This window comes from Schistocerca piceifrons, chromosome 7, assembly GCF_021461385.2.
Source record: "Schistocerca piceifrons isolate TAMUIC-IGC-003096 chromosome 7, iqSchPice1.1, whole genome shotgun sequence".
NCBI classification, from domain to species: domain Eukaryota; kingdom Metazoa; phylum Arthropoda; class Insecta; order Orthoptera; family Acrididae; genus Schistocerca; species Schistocerca piceifrons.
Window position 1 is genome coordinate 58754609 of NC_060144.1, and position 16016 is coordinate 58770624.

The 16016-nt window shown below is 43.8% G+C and overlaps 1 protein-coding gene across 1 annotated transcript in view; it reads right to left on the reverse strand.

Annotated features, from left to right (window-relative positions):
• LOC124709129 (Bloom syndrome protein homolog) overlaps positions 1-16016 on the reverse strand; it is a 189955-nt gene that overhangs the window by 164839 nt on the left and 9100 nt on the right. Inside the window, exon 3 of the mRNA XM_047240790.1 lies at positions 1828-1980. Coding sequence (XP_047096746.1) covers positions 1828-1980 — 153 coding nt within the window. The remainder of the gene's footprint in view (positions 1-1827; positions 1981-16016) is intronic.

Here is a 16016-nt window from a genome sequence, read left to right on the forward strand (position 1 = left end):
CATGCTCACAATTATACTCTTCCTAGTCTGTTACATTATTTTCTGGAATTCTGTAACAGTACTTGATGTCTATAAATCTTCCCTTCCCACTCATCTATTAGACTATCCCTACTACAAACTCAGTGGGAAAAAGGGAGTGTCTCATCAAGATCTCTGAGAACTTATCCACTGCCAACTCCCTCCCCTGCACCTTAATTAAACTACTTGCTGCATCCACTACATAGCAGTCAATTGCTGACAGGCCTAGAGCAGTGAAACAAAATAAATATGAGTAGACTGTAACTATCTCACTTTACAAAACAAACACTGGAAAATCCATGATGGAATGTAACAAAATCATGAAAAGGAAAGTTGCTACCCACCATATTGCGGAGATGCTGATTGACAGATACGCACAACAAAAAGACTGTCACAAATTAGGTTTTGACCAGTATGGCCTTCGTCAAATATAGACAAAACGCGCGCGCGCGCCCACACACACACACACACACACACACACACACACACACACACACACACACACACACACACAAAACTGCAGTCTCTGGCAAGTGTGGCTTCAGTTACCAAAGATTGCAGTCGTGTGTGTGTGTGTGTGTGTGTGTGTGTGTGTGTGTGTGTGTGTAAAGCTAATTTGTGACATTCTTTTTGTTGTGCCTATCTACAACTCAGCATCTTCGATATATGGTGAGTAGCAACTTTACTTTTCATAATATTGTCACTTTAAAAAACTTCGTACAATGAATTCGTAATTCCTACACAGCACATCCAACACAAAAATTAAAATTTTACTGTTTCAAAGAATAGATGCTCTTGCACTGGAAGTCAAAAAATAGGTATTTAGATTAAACTTCTAGTGCATGGAATAATTAACTGCTACAGCAAGTTTCTCCTTTTGATAAATAGGTACAGCTTTTACCTTGAGAAAGTGGTGATGGAAGAACAATGCAGACTTAGAGAAATTATAAAAAACTTAACATTCAAATTAACAATTCTTTGTGAAAATTTAAAAGACTAAAATAACATACATTAACATTTTACTCCACCACTGATTGGAAGGGTGAGGGGAGGGGAAGGAGGAGGGGCTATGGAATCAATGTGAATAACTGAAGCAATCATCCCACTTTGAGATGTAATATTTTAGGGACATCATTGCTTGATCTCAGCTTTTTTGTGCCATTTGTAGAGTGTTCACCATCCCCCTCCCCCCACCATGTATACATGTTATGTTTCTGTTAATTATGCAGTAATTTTACAAAGAATACCTATTTCCCTCAAGGTTTTAATATTCTGTCAACACATATCTCTTGCAGATCACTTTATATGATTATCTATTACACAAGATTCTTGTAGAAGTCAATTGTCAGAGCCCTACAAGCTCAACTGAAATGTAAATGTGTAAGATTTGCTTGTAATGATTCAAGTGATTAGGTGAAGTAGAATTCTTCAACCTCTGCATATTTTCTACAAACAGTTTAGACAACTGACTCATGCTACATGGCAACTCATTACATTTGAAGCACATCATCAAAATCTGCACGCACAGTAATACTGAACAACTTATTACACTTTTTAATGTACCAGTCACATAAAAGGCAAGAACCAATTTGTTTCTGATTCCCTGTTATTCAGCTACACTAAATGCAAAATTTTCCAGACTTACAGATTGGTGATCATGAGTGACCAAGTTTCTGCATAGAGGATGATAAGGAACAATTAACTTTTTGAGAATGATAGAAGTCAGTTCAGTGCTGAAAATAAGTAATTACAAGGAACCATTACTGAGACATTTAAGTGGATAGTACAGCTAAAATAAAGCCTCTTTACCTTTACCATCATCTTCTTCGTCACTCTGAATTATATTCCTTTGCCTTACACTTCCTTTTGTTATTACTTCATCACTATCTGCGGGAGATGATGTGATACATTCTTTTTCCGATACTGTCACCTTTCCTGAATTCTCATTATCTTTTTCACTACCTGAAGAAATGTAATGATAAACACAATTTTTAATCAGAAACATAAAATAAAGCTATATATAATAAGAAAGAAAACATTATCCAAACAGGCTGTAATACATTTCTTGTCTGTGCTACTAGCTATTTTCAACTGTTAGTCATTTTCAAGCACTTATCATAGCCCAGACAGGCTGTAATATACACACATCAAAAAAAGTTTTGTATCACCCCAGTTCCCAGAACTCCTGAAGATAGATGTTGACTGTGGATATTGTATCACAGACACAGTCCCTTTGATTGTTCCAGTCCCTTTGACTGTTCAGAGATGTCACTAAACCCACCCAAAGATGTAAACAACCACACATGAGCAGTGTCTATTAGATGGAGGGGGTCCCACAGCCAATCAGTTCCAGTCATTCCAACAGGAAGGAGGTACACGGCTAGTGTTGTCTGTAGTTCAAACCATGCCTAGGTGGTCAATACTGTGGTTCAATCGCGTCCACATTGTTACTTTCTGCCAGGAAGAGCTCTCAACAAGGGCAGTGTGTAGGCGTCTCGGAGTGAACCAAAGCGGTGTTGTTCAGACATGGAGTAGATACAGAGAGGAACTGTTGACGACATGCCTCGCTCAGGCCACCCAAGGGCTACTACTGTAGTGGATGACCGCTACCTATGGATTATGGATCGGAGGAACCCTGATGGCAATGCCACAATGTTGAATAATGCTTTTCATGCAGCCACAGGATGTCATGTTACAACTCAAACTGCATGCAATAAGCTGCATGAAGCACAACTTCACTCCCGATGTCCATGGTGAGGTCCATCCAGGCAACCACGACACCATGCAGTGCAGTACAGATGGGCCCAACAACATGCCAAATGGACCACTCAAAATAGGCCTATGTTCTCTCCACTGATGAGTGTCACATATGCCTTCAACCAGACATTTGTCAGAGACATCACGACCTGCAAGCAAGGCATTATGTGCTGGACACCCATCGTGTTGATACCACATAAGCATTCTGGTTCTTAGCGGCACTTCATTCATAAGAGGACAAAGAATTCGTCTGAGGAAGTTGGCATACGCTGTGCCATTTAGACTACCATGGATGAAATAAGGGCCGATAATTGCAGTACCTAGCATTCCACACCAGATGTTAACTCTCCATTGACGCTGATGGTCTTCCTGTCTAAGCCATGGTGGGTTGTTGCTGGACCAATAATGCATGTTCCTTGTATTTACCTGTCCTTTGTTTGAGAAGGAGCATTCATTGGTAAATAGCACATTGGAGAAGAAGTTCGGGTTGGTGAGGATTTGCTGCTGTGCCCACTGACAAAACTGTACACCATTCTCGAAATCATTCACATGCAATTCTTGATGTAGGTGTACATGGTAAGGATGGAACTGGTGACATGTAAGAATACGATGTACACTGGTTTTAGAAATGCCAATCTCGTGTTAAAGCTGTCGTGTGCTAACATGTGGATTCATAGCAACAGAAGTGAGAACAGTAACTTAGGCAGCTTCGTCTGTGCGAGTGCTACGAGGATTACGTTGTCATGGGTTGAAACTTCCCGTTTCCTGAAGCATCGCAACAAGACAAGAAAAATCTGTTGGGAAGGTGGGTTCTTGTCAGGATATCGCTCTCTGTACAGTTCCGCTACATGCGTAGCATTTCGCCTACCTTCATCAAAAACAATAAAAGAAATGTTATGTCAATGCAGTTTGTAGGAAGGACAGCCTTTACTGTATGCGTACTCTACACAACAGTATTGAAAAGGACTAAACTACTGTACTAAATGTACCCCTACATAAGAAAACAGTATTGCAATTACTGTTCTGCTGACTTACATTCCCCATAGATGAGTAACATTTCTACCATCTTTTTGTTGGTGTACATTCTACTCACATAACTCTTCAACTCATGATGGTTGACGGAATGACGGGTGTGCATTCTACTTATATTTTCATTTATCCTCTGTCAATGCCAGCATATGGATGTGTTCCATTACCCCGAGTACCTGCACTAAGCACTGGGAGCGTCAACATCAATGTTGTGTTATGTAATTAATAAAATTGTGTTTCAATGAATGGTACACTGTGATACATTTTTGAATAGGTCTTTAGGAGAGGAAATGAATTACCAAATAAAAAATACAGGGTGCATTTAAAAAAAGTCATACCGCTGTTCATATCTTTGTAAAAAACAAAGCTACAATGAAGGCAATAATGCTGATTGATGTCCCCCTGACAGTTAAAGAACATCTGCTCGAAACATTTTGTAATTTGCATCTGGACAAACAGTTATTTAGGGTGGTCAATATAAATGAGACACCATGTATATGACATTTATAAGAAGGCTATATTCTGTAAAGATGGTTCGGAAGGTAAGTGACACACTTATCTCTAAACAACCAATATTGTTCAGGAATTTAAAGACAGAAAAGAAGAAGAAAGATGATAAAAGAAAAGTAAATGCAAATCAGAGAAATGAACAGCGAGAGCCATGTAATATGAAAATTGTTGCATTATGCTGACTTCGCATTTCTCTTTCTATTTTGTAGGTAACCGGTGCTCTTATGATAAAAATTGTGACTTACTGTCTCTTTTGGGCTCTTTTGATGGTGTTTACTGAATCCCCATCTGAAGAACTTGGAGTTTTCTGAACTGTCTTGTTTCCGGCATATTTGACAAGTAAGAAGAAGAAAAAAAAAGGGGGGTGGGGGCGGGGGGTAGACACATGAACAATCTGTAGACTGAATTTTCACTTTGCAGTGGCATGTAAAAACAAAACGTTGTGTCAGACCAGGACTTGAACCTGGAAAGTTTGTCACCCTGCCCACATCTCCCTATTACCAAATTAATTTTCATGAGGTCCCTTGCTGTATCCTATGAGCCTGTGGCTTCTTTTAAACACGTTGTCTAATTAAGTTCTTTTCTCCCCAATTTGATTCACTAACTATTCATTAGTTATTCCTGGTTTAAATGTCATGTGTGTATATATCTCAGGTTTGAGACAACAAACTGACTCCTCCTCCCCCCCCCCCCCCCTCTCTATCTCTCTCTCAGACATTAATATGATTTTCTGTCACTGGATTTGTTCTAATGACTGACTAAGTGTTCGTGATTAAGTGTATGTCTGTCTGTTTCACAAATAGCTGGCAGCTATGAGTAACCACCAGTACACTTATTCAGAGCACTGCTTGTTTAAGATCAGAAGAGAACATCAAGATGCTATCTAGGTTTCCCACAGTATCTGATATGAGCTACATCGCACACCGAATTAAACTGTACAAAGTAACATGTTTTTGTATTCATGTATGCACTCTCCACACTAGTGGGAAATTTGTATCCATTGTTTATTAAACTTTGATACCATTCTTTGTTTCTCTCATTTGTATATACCATTTAAACTATTTTCTCCTTCTACTCAATAGATGACTTTTTAGATATAAAATTGTAACTGAAAAAAATTAATTATTTTGTGTAAAGAAAACTTATGTTAAAGTGACATGTTCCACATCATTAGGATGTCTCATTTATTACTTGCAACAATATCATGCTAACTGTACACCAAACCTTGTATAAAAATGTGAAATTTTAATACTACAGAAAATTCTAAAAATTACAATACAGGGTGTCCCACTCAAACCTCCCTGATTTCAAGGACCCAGGAGAGAAAAACCACAGTAGATACAACAACAAAAAATGCACCACATTGTAGAGCATCTAAAGAATTTATATTCCCACATCAGAAGTGCCAACTATCGTCACCACAGTGCAGCATGGTCGCATGAAGTGAAAATGGCACTCCACAGCAGCGCACGCAAGCAGTAGTGTGCCTTGCAGAAACAAAATCGCCGATTACTGTGTAAAGAAATTCTCGGCGTGTGTATGAATGTAATCCACCTGATGTGAAAACAACTAAGGAATGGTATAAGAAGTTTCTGGCAACAGGAAGTGTTCTGAAACATTCTGGTGGTGCACGTTATGAAGTTTCAGAAGAGACAGTGGAGAACATCAGACAAACATTTCTTAGAAGCCCACAAAAGTCAATTCATAAAGCAACTAGGCAACTTGAAGTACCTTGATCAACATTACATCGTGTAGTTCACCAGCATCTTCGTATGTGTGCTCACAAAGTACAAATTGTGCAACATCTGAAGCTGAACAACAAACCACGCCGACAACAATTTGCTGCAGCATATTGATATAGATGCCAGCTTCCTGGAAAACGTTTATTCTCAGATGAGGCAACTTTTCATCTATCAGGAAGGGTTAATAGGTGTAATTTTCGGATTTGGGGTTTGCAAAATCCGCACGTTGTCATTGAACATGTTCGTGATAGCCCTAAACTAAACGTCTGGTGCAGGTTAATGCAGGACAGGATTGTTGGACTGTTCTTCTTTGCAGAACAAACAGTGAATGGGTCAGTGTATCTGGACATGTTGGAGCAGTTTGTGTACCCACAGATACAAGACTTGCAACCCAACATCATTTTTCAAGAAGATGGAGTTCCGCCGCATTGGTCAACGGCTGTTTGCAAGTTCCCAGGTAGGAAATTTCCCAATCGTTGGATTGGACGTGGAGGAACCATTGCCAGGCCACCACGTTCACCCGACATTATGCCACTTGATTTCCTCATGTGGAGATTTGTGAAGGACTGCGTATATACGACCAACGTGAACGATATTCCTACGTTGCGACATTGTGTCACTAATGTGATTGTAACAATAACAAAGGAAATATTACAAAGAACTTGGCAAGAAATTGAATATAGACTCGATATTCTTCGTGCTACAAATGGCTCACATGTAGAGGTGTATTGACGATAAATAAATAAATTCTCTGAGATGCTCTACAATGTGGTGCATTTTTCACTGTCGTATCTACTGTGGGCTTTTTTCCTGGGTCTTTGAAATCAGGGAGGTTTGACTGTACCACCCTGTACAGTTGAAGACATGCTTTTCACTTACCATTGAAAAACAGGAAATCAGTGATTGAGAACAGAGGAAAACTGTGTAACTTAACAAAAACAAAACAAAAGTCTCTGAATTTAACAGAACAGTACACATATCACCAGTAACAAAGAGTACAGAACTGTATCTGTGGACATCAAAATTATGCTTCACTAAGAATAACCACTCTATGTATTACAGCCTCGAACAAAGTGCTACAGACATCACAAAGATATAATAGTGGGGGGGGACTCAAACCTCTAATTCGAGAGTTTGGGGTTTTTAGCAGCAAATGTTATAAAGAACTGTAAGTAGATTACATAGGATGGGCATACAAACAGAAACATAACCAAAACATAATAAAAATGTATAATCATGATCGTCAACACTGTCAGTGCTGGAGAAAAGTATCTCTCATAATTTTTATGAATACAATAGAGGGAAACATTCCACGTGGGAAAAATAAATCTAAAACCACAGATGGTGTGACTTACCGAACGAAAGTGCTGGCAGGTCGATAGACACACAAACGAACACAAACATACACATGAAATTCAAGCTTTCGCAACAAACTGTTGCCTCATCAGGAAAGAGGGAAGGAGAGGGAAAGACGAAAGGATGTGGGTTTTAAGGGAGAGAGTAAGGAGTCATTCCAATCCCGGGAGAGGAAAGACTTACCTTAGGGGGAAAGAAGGGGTATACACTCGCGCGCACACACACATATATCCATCCGCACATACACAGATGTATGTGCGGATGGATATGTGTGTGTGTGGGAGAAGGGGTATACACTCGCGCGCATACACACATATCCATCCGCACATACACAGATGTATGTGCGGATGGATATATGTGTGTGTGCGAGTGTATACCCCTTCTTTCCCCCTAAGGTAAGTCTTTCCGCTCCCGGGATTGGAATGACTCCTTACCCTCTCCCTTAAAACCCACATCCTTTCGTCTTTCCCTCTCCTTCCCTCTTTCCTGATGAGGCAACAGTTTGTTGCGAAAGCTTGAATTTCATGTGTATGTTTGTGTTTGTTTGTGTGTCTATCGACCTGCCAGCACTTTCGTTCGGTAAGTCACATCATCTGTGTTTTTAGATTTATCTCATAATTTTTACGTATATTGAGGATTAAAATCTGGACTTTGAGGATTTTAGTTCTTAACATATTCAAAAAATGTATAAAATTAATGGGAAAGGAAGTATTTTACAGTAAAATGATCAAAGTAGTGAGAGGATAGCTCAAGATATTCTGGAAAGAATGTTGCATTTTGGAAAGCTTTGAGAATAACATGCTCAGCATTAGAATGACCGGAGAGAGAGACAGACAGAGAGAGAGAGAGAGAGAGAGAGAGAGAGAGAGAGAGAGAGAGAGAGATTTCATTACTTACGTATTGAAGTCTTAGGAATTGTCAGTATATTACATAGGGGAGTAGCAAAAGTGGCACGTGGAGGATCAAGTATAGAGGGTATCTGTCCACCTTTTCTGTATGCTTCCTCCAACAAGTGGATTTTTGCTCTTTCCTTCAGCTGACAGAAATTGCAAGGGGACTTCAGAAAGTAAGTTACATATTATTATGACAGTCCAACTAACTTTTACTGACTGCTGCACTATGTTTCAAAGTGACACAGATGCACAACATTATTTTTTGACACAGTCACCAAATCTCTACAAACAGTGATTGGAAAGTTCTGCCAATTGTTCAATTCCTAAAAGATGGAAATCTGCTCCTTCATTCCCTGGTCATGGAGACATTCAAGAACCATTGTGTGTACATCCTCACCAGCAGGAAATCTGCAATGGCTGCAAATCAGTTCCTTGGTTGCGTGGACATTGTTGTCTGTGGTCCTTCACGATAATCATTCTGGTCTGTGCGGTCTTGGTCAAACTGCTGGTATTATAACACTATGGCTGGACAGGGCATTGCATTTGGTCCATATAACACTCTAATTTCATGGTGAATCTGTGTTTGGTTTATGGGTTTTGCTCACAAGAATTGTATTGTCCCAAGTATTTCACTGTCCCACATATTTGAGCATTGGAGAAAGTTTCCAGATGCCACACTCTGTTATCCGTACCACAGCAGAACCATGTCCATAGGAAACCAAGAACATATACTCTTGTCTGGCAATGCAGTACTTTTGTTCTGACTGCAGATCCAATCTGGCCCAGGAGCCATGTCGGGGGCAATGTGCAAGGGCACTGAGCAGCTTCCATTCTATAACTGGGGAATTATAGGGCTCACTGTGGCATGCAGTTAACAAGAGGACTTTCCCTTCCATCCGCTGTTTGAGAGTGCGAAAGGCTGGGGGGGGAATTCTCTGATGCAGATAGTTGAGCATAGTGGTCAGCAAAGTGCTTGGCAATCATGTTTGCATCGGTAGATAACATGCCATTGATGGTAACGCAAGGGACACCTGTTCGGGTCTGGTGCCCAAGTACACGTTTGACCTTCATCTAGACTTGGGAAGGTGACATATGGCACCCAATGATCGAACCATACCTCTCCTAACACTCCAGTTTCTGCCTTTTGATAAGCTGGTGAACATGGGCATGGAGCTGTTTAAAGGCTATTTGGTGCTCTATGGAAGGGTGCCACTTATGTTGCTATAGAGCTTGCCAATGCTCCTTAATTGCCGTAGCGACTTCTGGCGACCACCAAGGTACCAACTTTCGCCGGGGGCACCCCAAAGAACGAGGGATCACATTTTCCACTGCAGTAATGTTCATTGCAGTTACGTGCTCAACCACAACATCGATGGCACCAGGTGGGGGAGAGTCAACAGTGACAGCAGAGGTGAAGGCTTCCCAGTCTGCCTTGTTGAAAGCCCAACTGGGTAGGTGTCCTTGGGCATGATGCCGGGGGAATGACAGGAAAATGGGGAAGTGGTCACTACCACACAGGTCACCATGTGCTCTCCAGTGGATAGATGGGAGAAGTACTGGGCTGCAAAGTGATAAATCAATGGCCGAGTAACTACCATGAGATACACCGTAATGTGTAGCAGCCCCAGTATTTAAGAGGCAGACGTTGAACTGAGACAGTAAAGTTTCGACACCTCTGCCTCGGCCAGTAAGCACAGTGCCACCCCACAAGGGATTATCAGCTTTAAAATCTCCCAAAAGTAGGAAAGGTTTGAGCAATCAGTGCAGCCAATGTATTCAGCAGTAATGCACCATCTGGAGGAAGATATACATTGCAGACAGTTATTTCCTGCATCATCTGTATCCTGACAGCACAGCTTCAAGTGGGGTTTGAAGGGGCAAAGGCTCACTACATACCGAGTTCAGGACATAGACACATACTCCACCTGACACTTTACTATATTCACTACGGTTCTTGTAAAATACCTTGTAGCCACGAAGGGCAGGGGTCCGCATTACCAGGAACCAGGTTTCCTGGAGGGCAACGCAAAAAGCAGATATAAAGCTTAACAATTGCAATAGCTCAGCCAAGTGGTGGAAAAAACCAACACAATTCCATTGGAGGATAATGAGATCGTAAGGCTGGGAAGGCATGGAGTATTCAATGAGGCAGTTTACGCCTCAGGTTGGTTGGTTGGTTGGTTGATTTAAAGGGGGGGGGGGGGGCTTCCGAAGGAAACAATACCACAAAAGAGTGAGAGTGAAAATGAGACAACAAAAAACAGAATGAAAGGAAAAACCACAACAACGACTGAAGGGCAACAAACACTTAGATGGACAAAAGGGGACAGGAAAACAATGAAGACGCAAGAAACAGGTAGAAGAGGTTAAAACAGGAAAGCAGGTTACCATGGCTGGGTGACCATGAGGATAAAAAGGAAAAGCCAGCCACTCTGCAACACATTAAAAGCACCACCTTGAACGCACTAGGGTGGTGGACACACAGGAACAAAGGACATGTGCTAAAACTTAGAGCAAATGATAAAACTCACCCTCACAAATAACACACAAAACTAAAGCTGCTGTTGAGGCACTGTCACCCAACACCGAAGGTAGGGTGCTGGGAAGGTTAAATGTTTGCCGCAGAGTGGCAAATAGTGGGCAGTCCAGCAAGAGAGGGACAACCGTCATTTGTGAGCCATGGTAACACTGGGGTGGGTCCTCGCAACGGAGGAGATAACCATGCGTCAGCCACATACAGCCAATTCGGAGCCGACAGAGAACCACAGACTCCCTTTGAGAGGCATGCACGGAGGTCTTCCACAGATTTGTAGTTTCCTTAATGGCACACAGCTTGTTGTGCTTACTGAGGTTATGCCATTCCATCTCCCAAAGCCACAAAACCTTGTGGCTTAATACTCAACGCATGTCAGTTTCAGAGAAGCCAATCTCCATAACCGGTTTCTGTGTAGCCTGTTTGGCTTGCCTGTTGGCAAGTTCATTGCCTGGTATTCCGAAGTGACCTGGGGTCCAGACAAACACCACTGAACGACTGGATCGTTCCAGGGCATAGATGGACTCCTGGATGGTTTCTACCAAAGGATGGTGAGGGTAGCACTGGTCAACAGCTTTTAGGCTGCTCAAGGAGTCAGTACACAGGACAAATGACTAGCCTGGGCATGAGCGGATGTCCTCAAGAGCACGAGATATGGCCACTAGCTCTGCAGTGAACACACTGCAGCCATCTGGCAATGAGTACTGTTCTATATGTCCTCCATGAACATAGGCAAAGCCAATAAGACTATCAGCCACTGGTGTAAAACACATCATGCCCCAGTACATATCGAGAGGAAGTGACAGTGGAGGGTTGCACGGTTAACTGAGTTCTTAGCGAGATGTGAAAGGTTGATGGGAAGCAGCGGCCTACGTGTACACCATGCAGGTGTTCATGGATGAACCTCAAATTTATGTGATCAAGACAAGGACTTCCGTTTGGAGAGAAGGGATCGCACATGATCAGTAATTGTAAGCCCCGACATGGGCCGCCGATGCAGGAGATGAACCGCGTGGACGGGAAAAGGAGACAGTAACTTGGATGCGCAGGAGAACTTTGAACATGTGCAACATAACTGGAGAGCAATTGCACACGCTTAACCTGCAATGGAGGGATTCCGGCCTCCACCAGGAAGCTGATCACCGGAATCGTCCTAAAAGCTCCTGTCGCTAGGCGAATGCCACAGTGGTGCACTGGGTCCAGTAAATGCAATGCTGAGGGTGCCGCCGAAGCATAAACCAGACTCCCGTAGTCAAGGTGGGACTGAACAATGCCTCTGTAGAGCTGCAGTAGCGTAGAACGATCTGTGCCCCAGCTGGTGTTGCTCACGCAGCAGAGGACATTGAGGTGCAGACAGCACTTCTGCTTAAGCTGACGAAGGTGAGGTAGCCAAGTCAATCTGCTGTTGAAAACCAGTCCCAAGAATCAATATGTCTCCACTACAGTGAGTGGATCATCATTAAGGTAAAGTTCTGGTTTCAATTGAACGGTACAACGCTGACAGAAATGCATAACACATGACTTTGCAAACGAAAACTGGAAACCATGGCCTAGAGCCTATGACTGTCCCTTGTGGTTGGTTCCCCCATGACTTTGCCTTGTAGATGGCTCTCTGTAGGTGCCACTCAGTAACACTAATACTGGTCAAGCAGTATGAAATGCAGAAGTTGTCTGCATACAGAGACGGTGAGATGGACGGCCCCACAACTGCTGCTAGACCATTAATGGTCACTAAAAATAGAGATACACTCAATACGGAGCCCTGCGGTACCCAATTCTTCTGGATATGGGGCGAACTAAGGGAGGCACCAACTTGGACATGGAAAGTAAGAAGTGACAGGAAATATTGGATAAAAATTGGGATTGGGCCTCTGAGACCCCACTCGTGTAATGTGGCAAGGATATCATATCACCAGGTTGTGTCATACGCTTTTCGTAAATCAAAAAAGATGGCAACCAGGTGTTGGCATTCGGAAAAGGCTGTTTGGATGACAGATTCGAGGGGCACACAATTAGTAGTGGTAGAGCGACCACGGAGGAAGCCGCCCTGAGATGGAGCCAGTAGGCCACATGACTCCAGAACCCAACCCAACTGCTGACACACCATACGTTCCAGCAGCTTACAAAGAACGTTGGTGAGGCTGATGGGCCGATGGCTATCCATATCAAGCGGGTTTTTACCAGGTTTAAGCACCGGAATGATGGTGCACTCCCACCATTGCAATGGAAAGATGCCATTGCACCAGATCCGGTTGAAGATGACAAGGAGATTTCACTTGTAGTCACATGAGAGATGTTTCATCATCTGACCGTTGATCCGATCTTGGCCCAGGAGCTGTGTCGGGGCAATGTGCAAGGGCACTGAGGAGCTCCCACTCTGTAAATGGGGCATTATAGGGTTCACAGTGGCATGTAGCAAATGAGAGGACTTTCCCTTCCATCTGCTACTTGAGTGTGCAATAGGCTGGGGGGGGGGGGGTAGTTCTTTGAAACAAAGGATTGAGCATAGTGCTCAGCAATTGCATTTGCATCAGTAGACAACACGACACTGATGTTAATTCCAGGGATACCTGTTGGGTCTGGTACCCATGAACATGTCTGACCTTCATCTAGACTTGGGAAGGTGACGTATGGCACCCAATGCTTGAGCCATACCTCTCCTAACACTCCTGTTTCCGCCTTTTGATAAGCTGGCGAATGTGGGCATGGAGCTGTTTAAAGGCTGTGCTCCAGGTGCTCTAGGGAAGGGTGCCACTAATGTTGCTGTAGAGCTTGCCAATGCTCCTTAATTGCCGTAGCGACTTCTGGCGACCACCAATGTACCAACTTTCGCCAGGGGCACCCCAAAGAATGAGGGATAACATTTTCCACTGCAGAAATGTTCAATGCAGTTACGTGCTCAACCACAACATCGATGGCACCAGGTGTGGGAGAGTCAACAGTGACCGCAGAGAAGAAAGTTTCCCAGTCTGCCTTGTTTAAAGCCCATCTGTGCAGACGCCAGGGTAGTGACAGAAAGATGGAGAAGTGGTCACTACCACACAGGTCATTGTCATGCTCTCCAGTGGATAGATGGGAGAAGTCCTGGGCTGCAAATTGATAAATCAGTGGCTGAGTAACTAACATGAGCCACACTGAAATGTGTGGCAGCCCCAGTATTTAAGAGGCAGAGATCGAACCGAGACAGTAAAGCTTCAACATCTCTGCCTTGACCAGTAAGCACGGTGGCACCCAACAAGGGGTTATAGGTGTTAAAATCTCCTAAAAGTAGGAAAGGTTTAGGGAGTTGATCAATCAGTGCAGCTAACATATTCAGTGGTACTGCACCATCTAGTGGAAGATATACACTGCAGACAGTTATTTCCTGCATCATCCTTATTCTGACAGCCACAGTTTCAAGAGGGGTTTGAAGGGGCACAGTTGCACTAAAGATTGAGTTTAGGACATAAACGCAAATTCCACCTGACACTCGATTATAGTCACTACAGTTCCTGTAATATCCCCTATAGCCGCAGAGGGCAGGGGCCCGCATTGCCGGGAAGCAGGTTTCCTGGAGGGCAATGCAGAAAGCAGGCGTAAAGCCTAACAGTAGCTCAGCAAGGTGATGGAACGCCACAACTCCACTGGAGGATGACATTGAGAGTCTGGGAAGGCATGGAACATTCAATGAGGCAGTTTACGCCTCAGGGTCACCTGCTGCCATCGACTTATTGCCTGAGCAGTCTATATCCATTGTGTCTGAGGGTCTGGCGAGATCTAGGTCCTCAGTGGACGGCAGAATCTCCATCCCATCCTCAGGTGCAGAAGTTGTAGGTAGCAGTGGTGTGGGTGCCACCACAATTCCCTTGGTCTTGGGGGTCTTCTTTTTGGGTTCCTCTCACTGCCCCTTGGGTTTCTCTGGCTAGGAGGGCTTCACTGATCCAGTCTCAGTGACTGAGGATGATCGTGAAGTCCTACGACCAGCTGCTTTTCGGCACTTCAGCCACTGGTGGGTGTCATCTTTCCCACTACCAGAAACCTGGGAAGGGAGTGACCCAAGAGAACCCTTCCTAGCGAGAGGAGCGAAAGAAAACTTACACTTCTCCAGCTGAGAAGAGGGTACTGGTGTCCTGATGGTTGCGGAGGGGGGTGGGGCAGTGCTCCCGAGGTAGGTGGTATGGGAGCAACAGGGAGGGAAGTGCGCCCCACCATTAAGGGGACAGGTGTAGTCTTCTGGCTCTGACAGCCGACTGGAACTCGTGGAATTGATGGGACTACAAATGTTCTCATAGCAGCGGCATAAGAGGAGGTCATAGCTACAGGATGGAGGTGCTCCAATTTCCTCTTAGCCTCAGTATAGGTCAGTTGGTCCAGGGTCTTATATTCCAATATTTTCTTTCTTTCTGTAAAATCCTGCAGTCTGGCAAGCAAGGGGAATGATGCTCTCCACAATTGACACAGACGGAATGCAGGGCCCATGCAGTATTAGGATCCGAAGGACATCCACAATCTCGACATGTGATGCTGGAAGTACAGCGGGAAGATATATGGCCAAACTTCCAGCACTTGAAGCACTGCATCGGGGGAGTGATATATGGCTTGACATCACAGCAGCAGACCATCACCTTGACCTTCTCAGGCAATGTGTCACCTTCGAAGGCCAAGATGAAGGCACCGGTGGAAAACTGATTATGCCTTGGACCCTTATGGATGTGCCGGACAAAACGAACACCTCGGCGCTCTAAGTTGGCATGCAGCTCGTCGTCAGACTGCAAAAGAAGGTCTCTGTGGAATATAATACCCTGGGCCATATTTAAGCTCTTATGCTGCATGATGGTAAAGGAAACATCCCCCAGGGTGTCACAAGCAAGTAATGCCCGTGACTGGGCAGAGGATGCCGTTTTTATCAAGACTAACCCTGACCGCATTTTGGACAAACCATCCACCAAACTTGTGCTCTAAATGCTCAACAAAAAACTGAGACTTCATTGAAACAAAGGAGTCCCAATCATCTCTCGTACATATGAGGTACCAGGGCAAATAAGGTTTGCTACCATCCTTAGTGTGGCGCTTCTCCCATGGTGTGGCCCCTGGGGAGGGGGGTACACGTTTACAGACTGCTGTTGTGTGATCAACAGGAAGTGATGCTGTGGTATGCTTCATCACGCATCATCTGTCCTGATGCCACCCACTCCGACC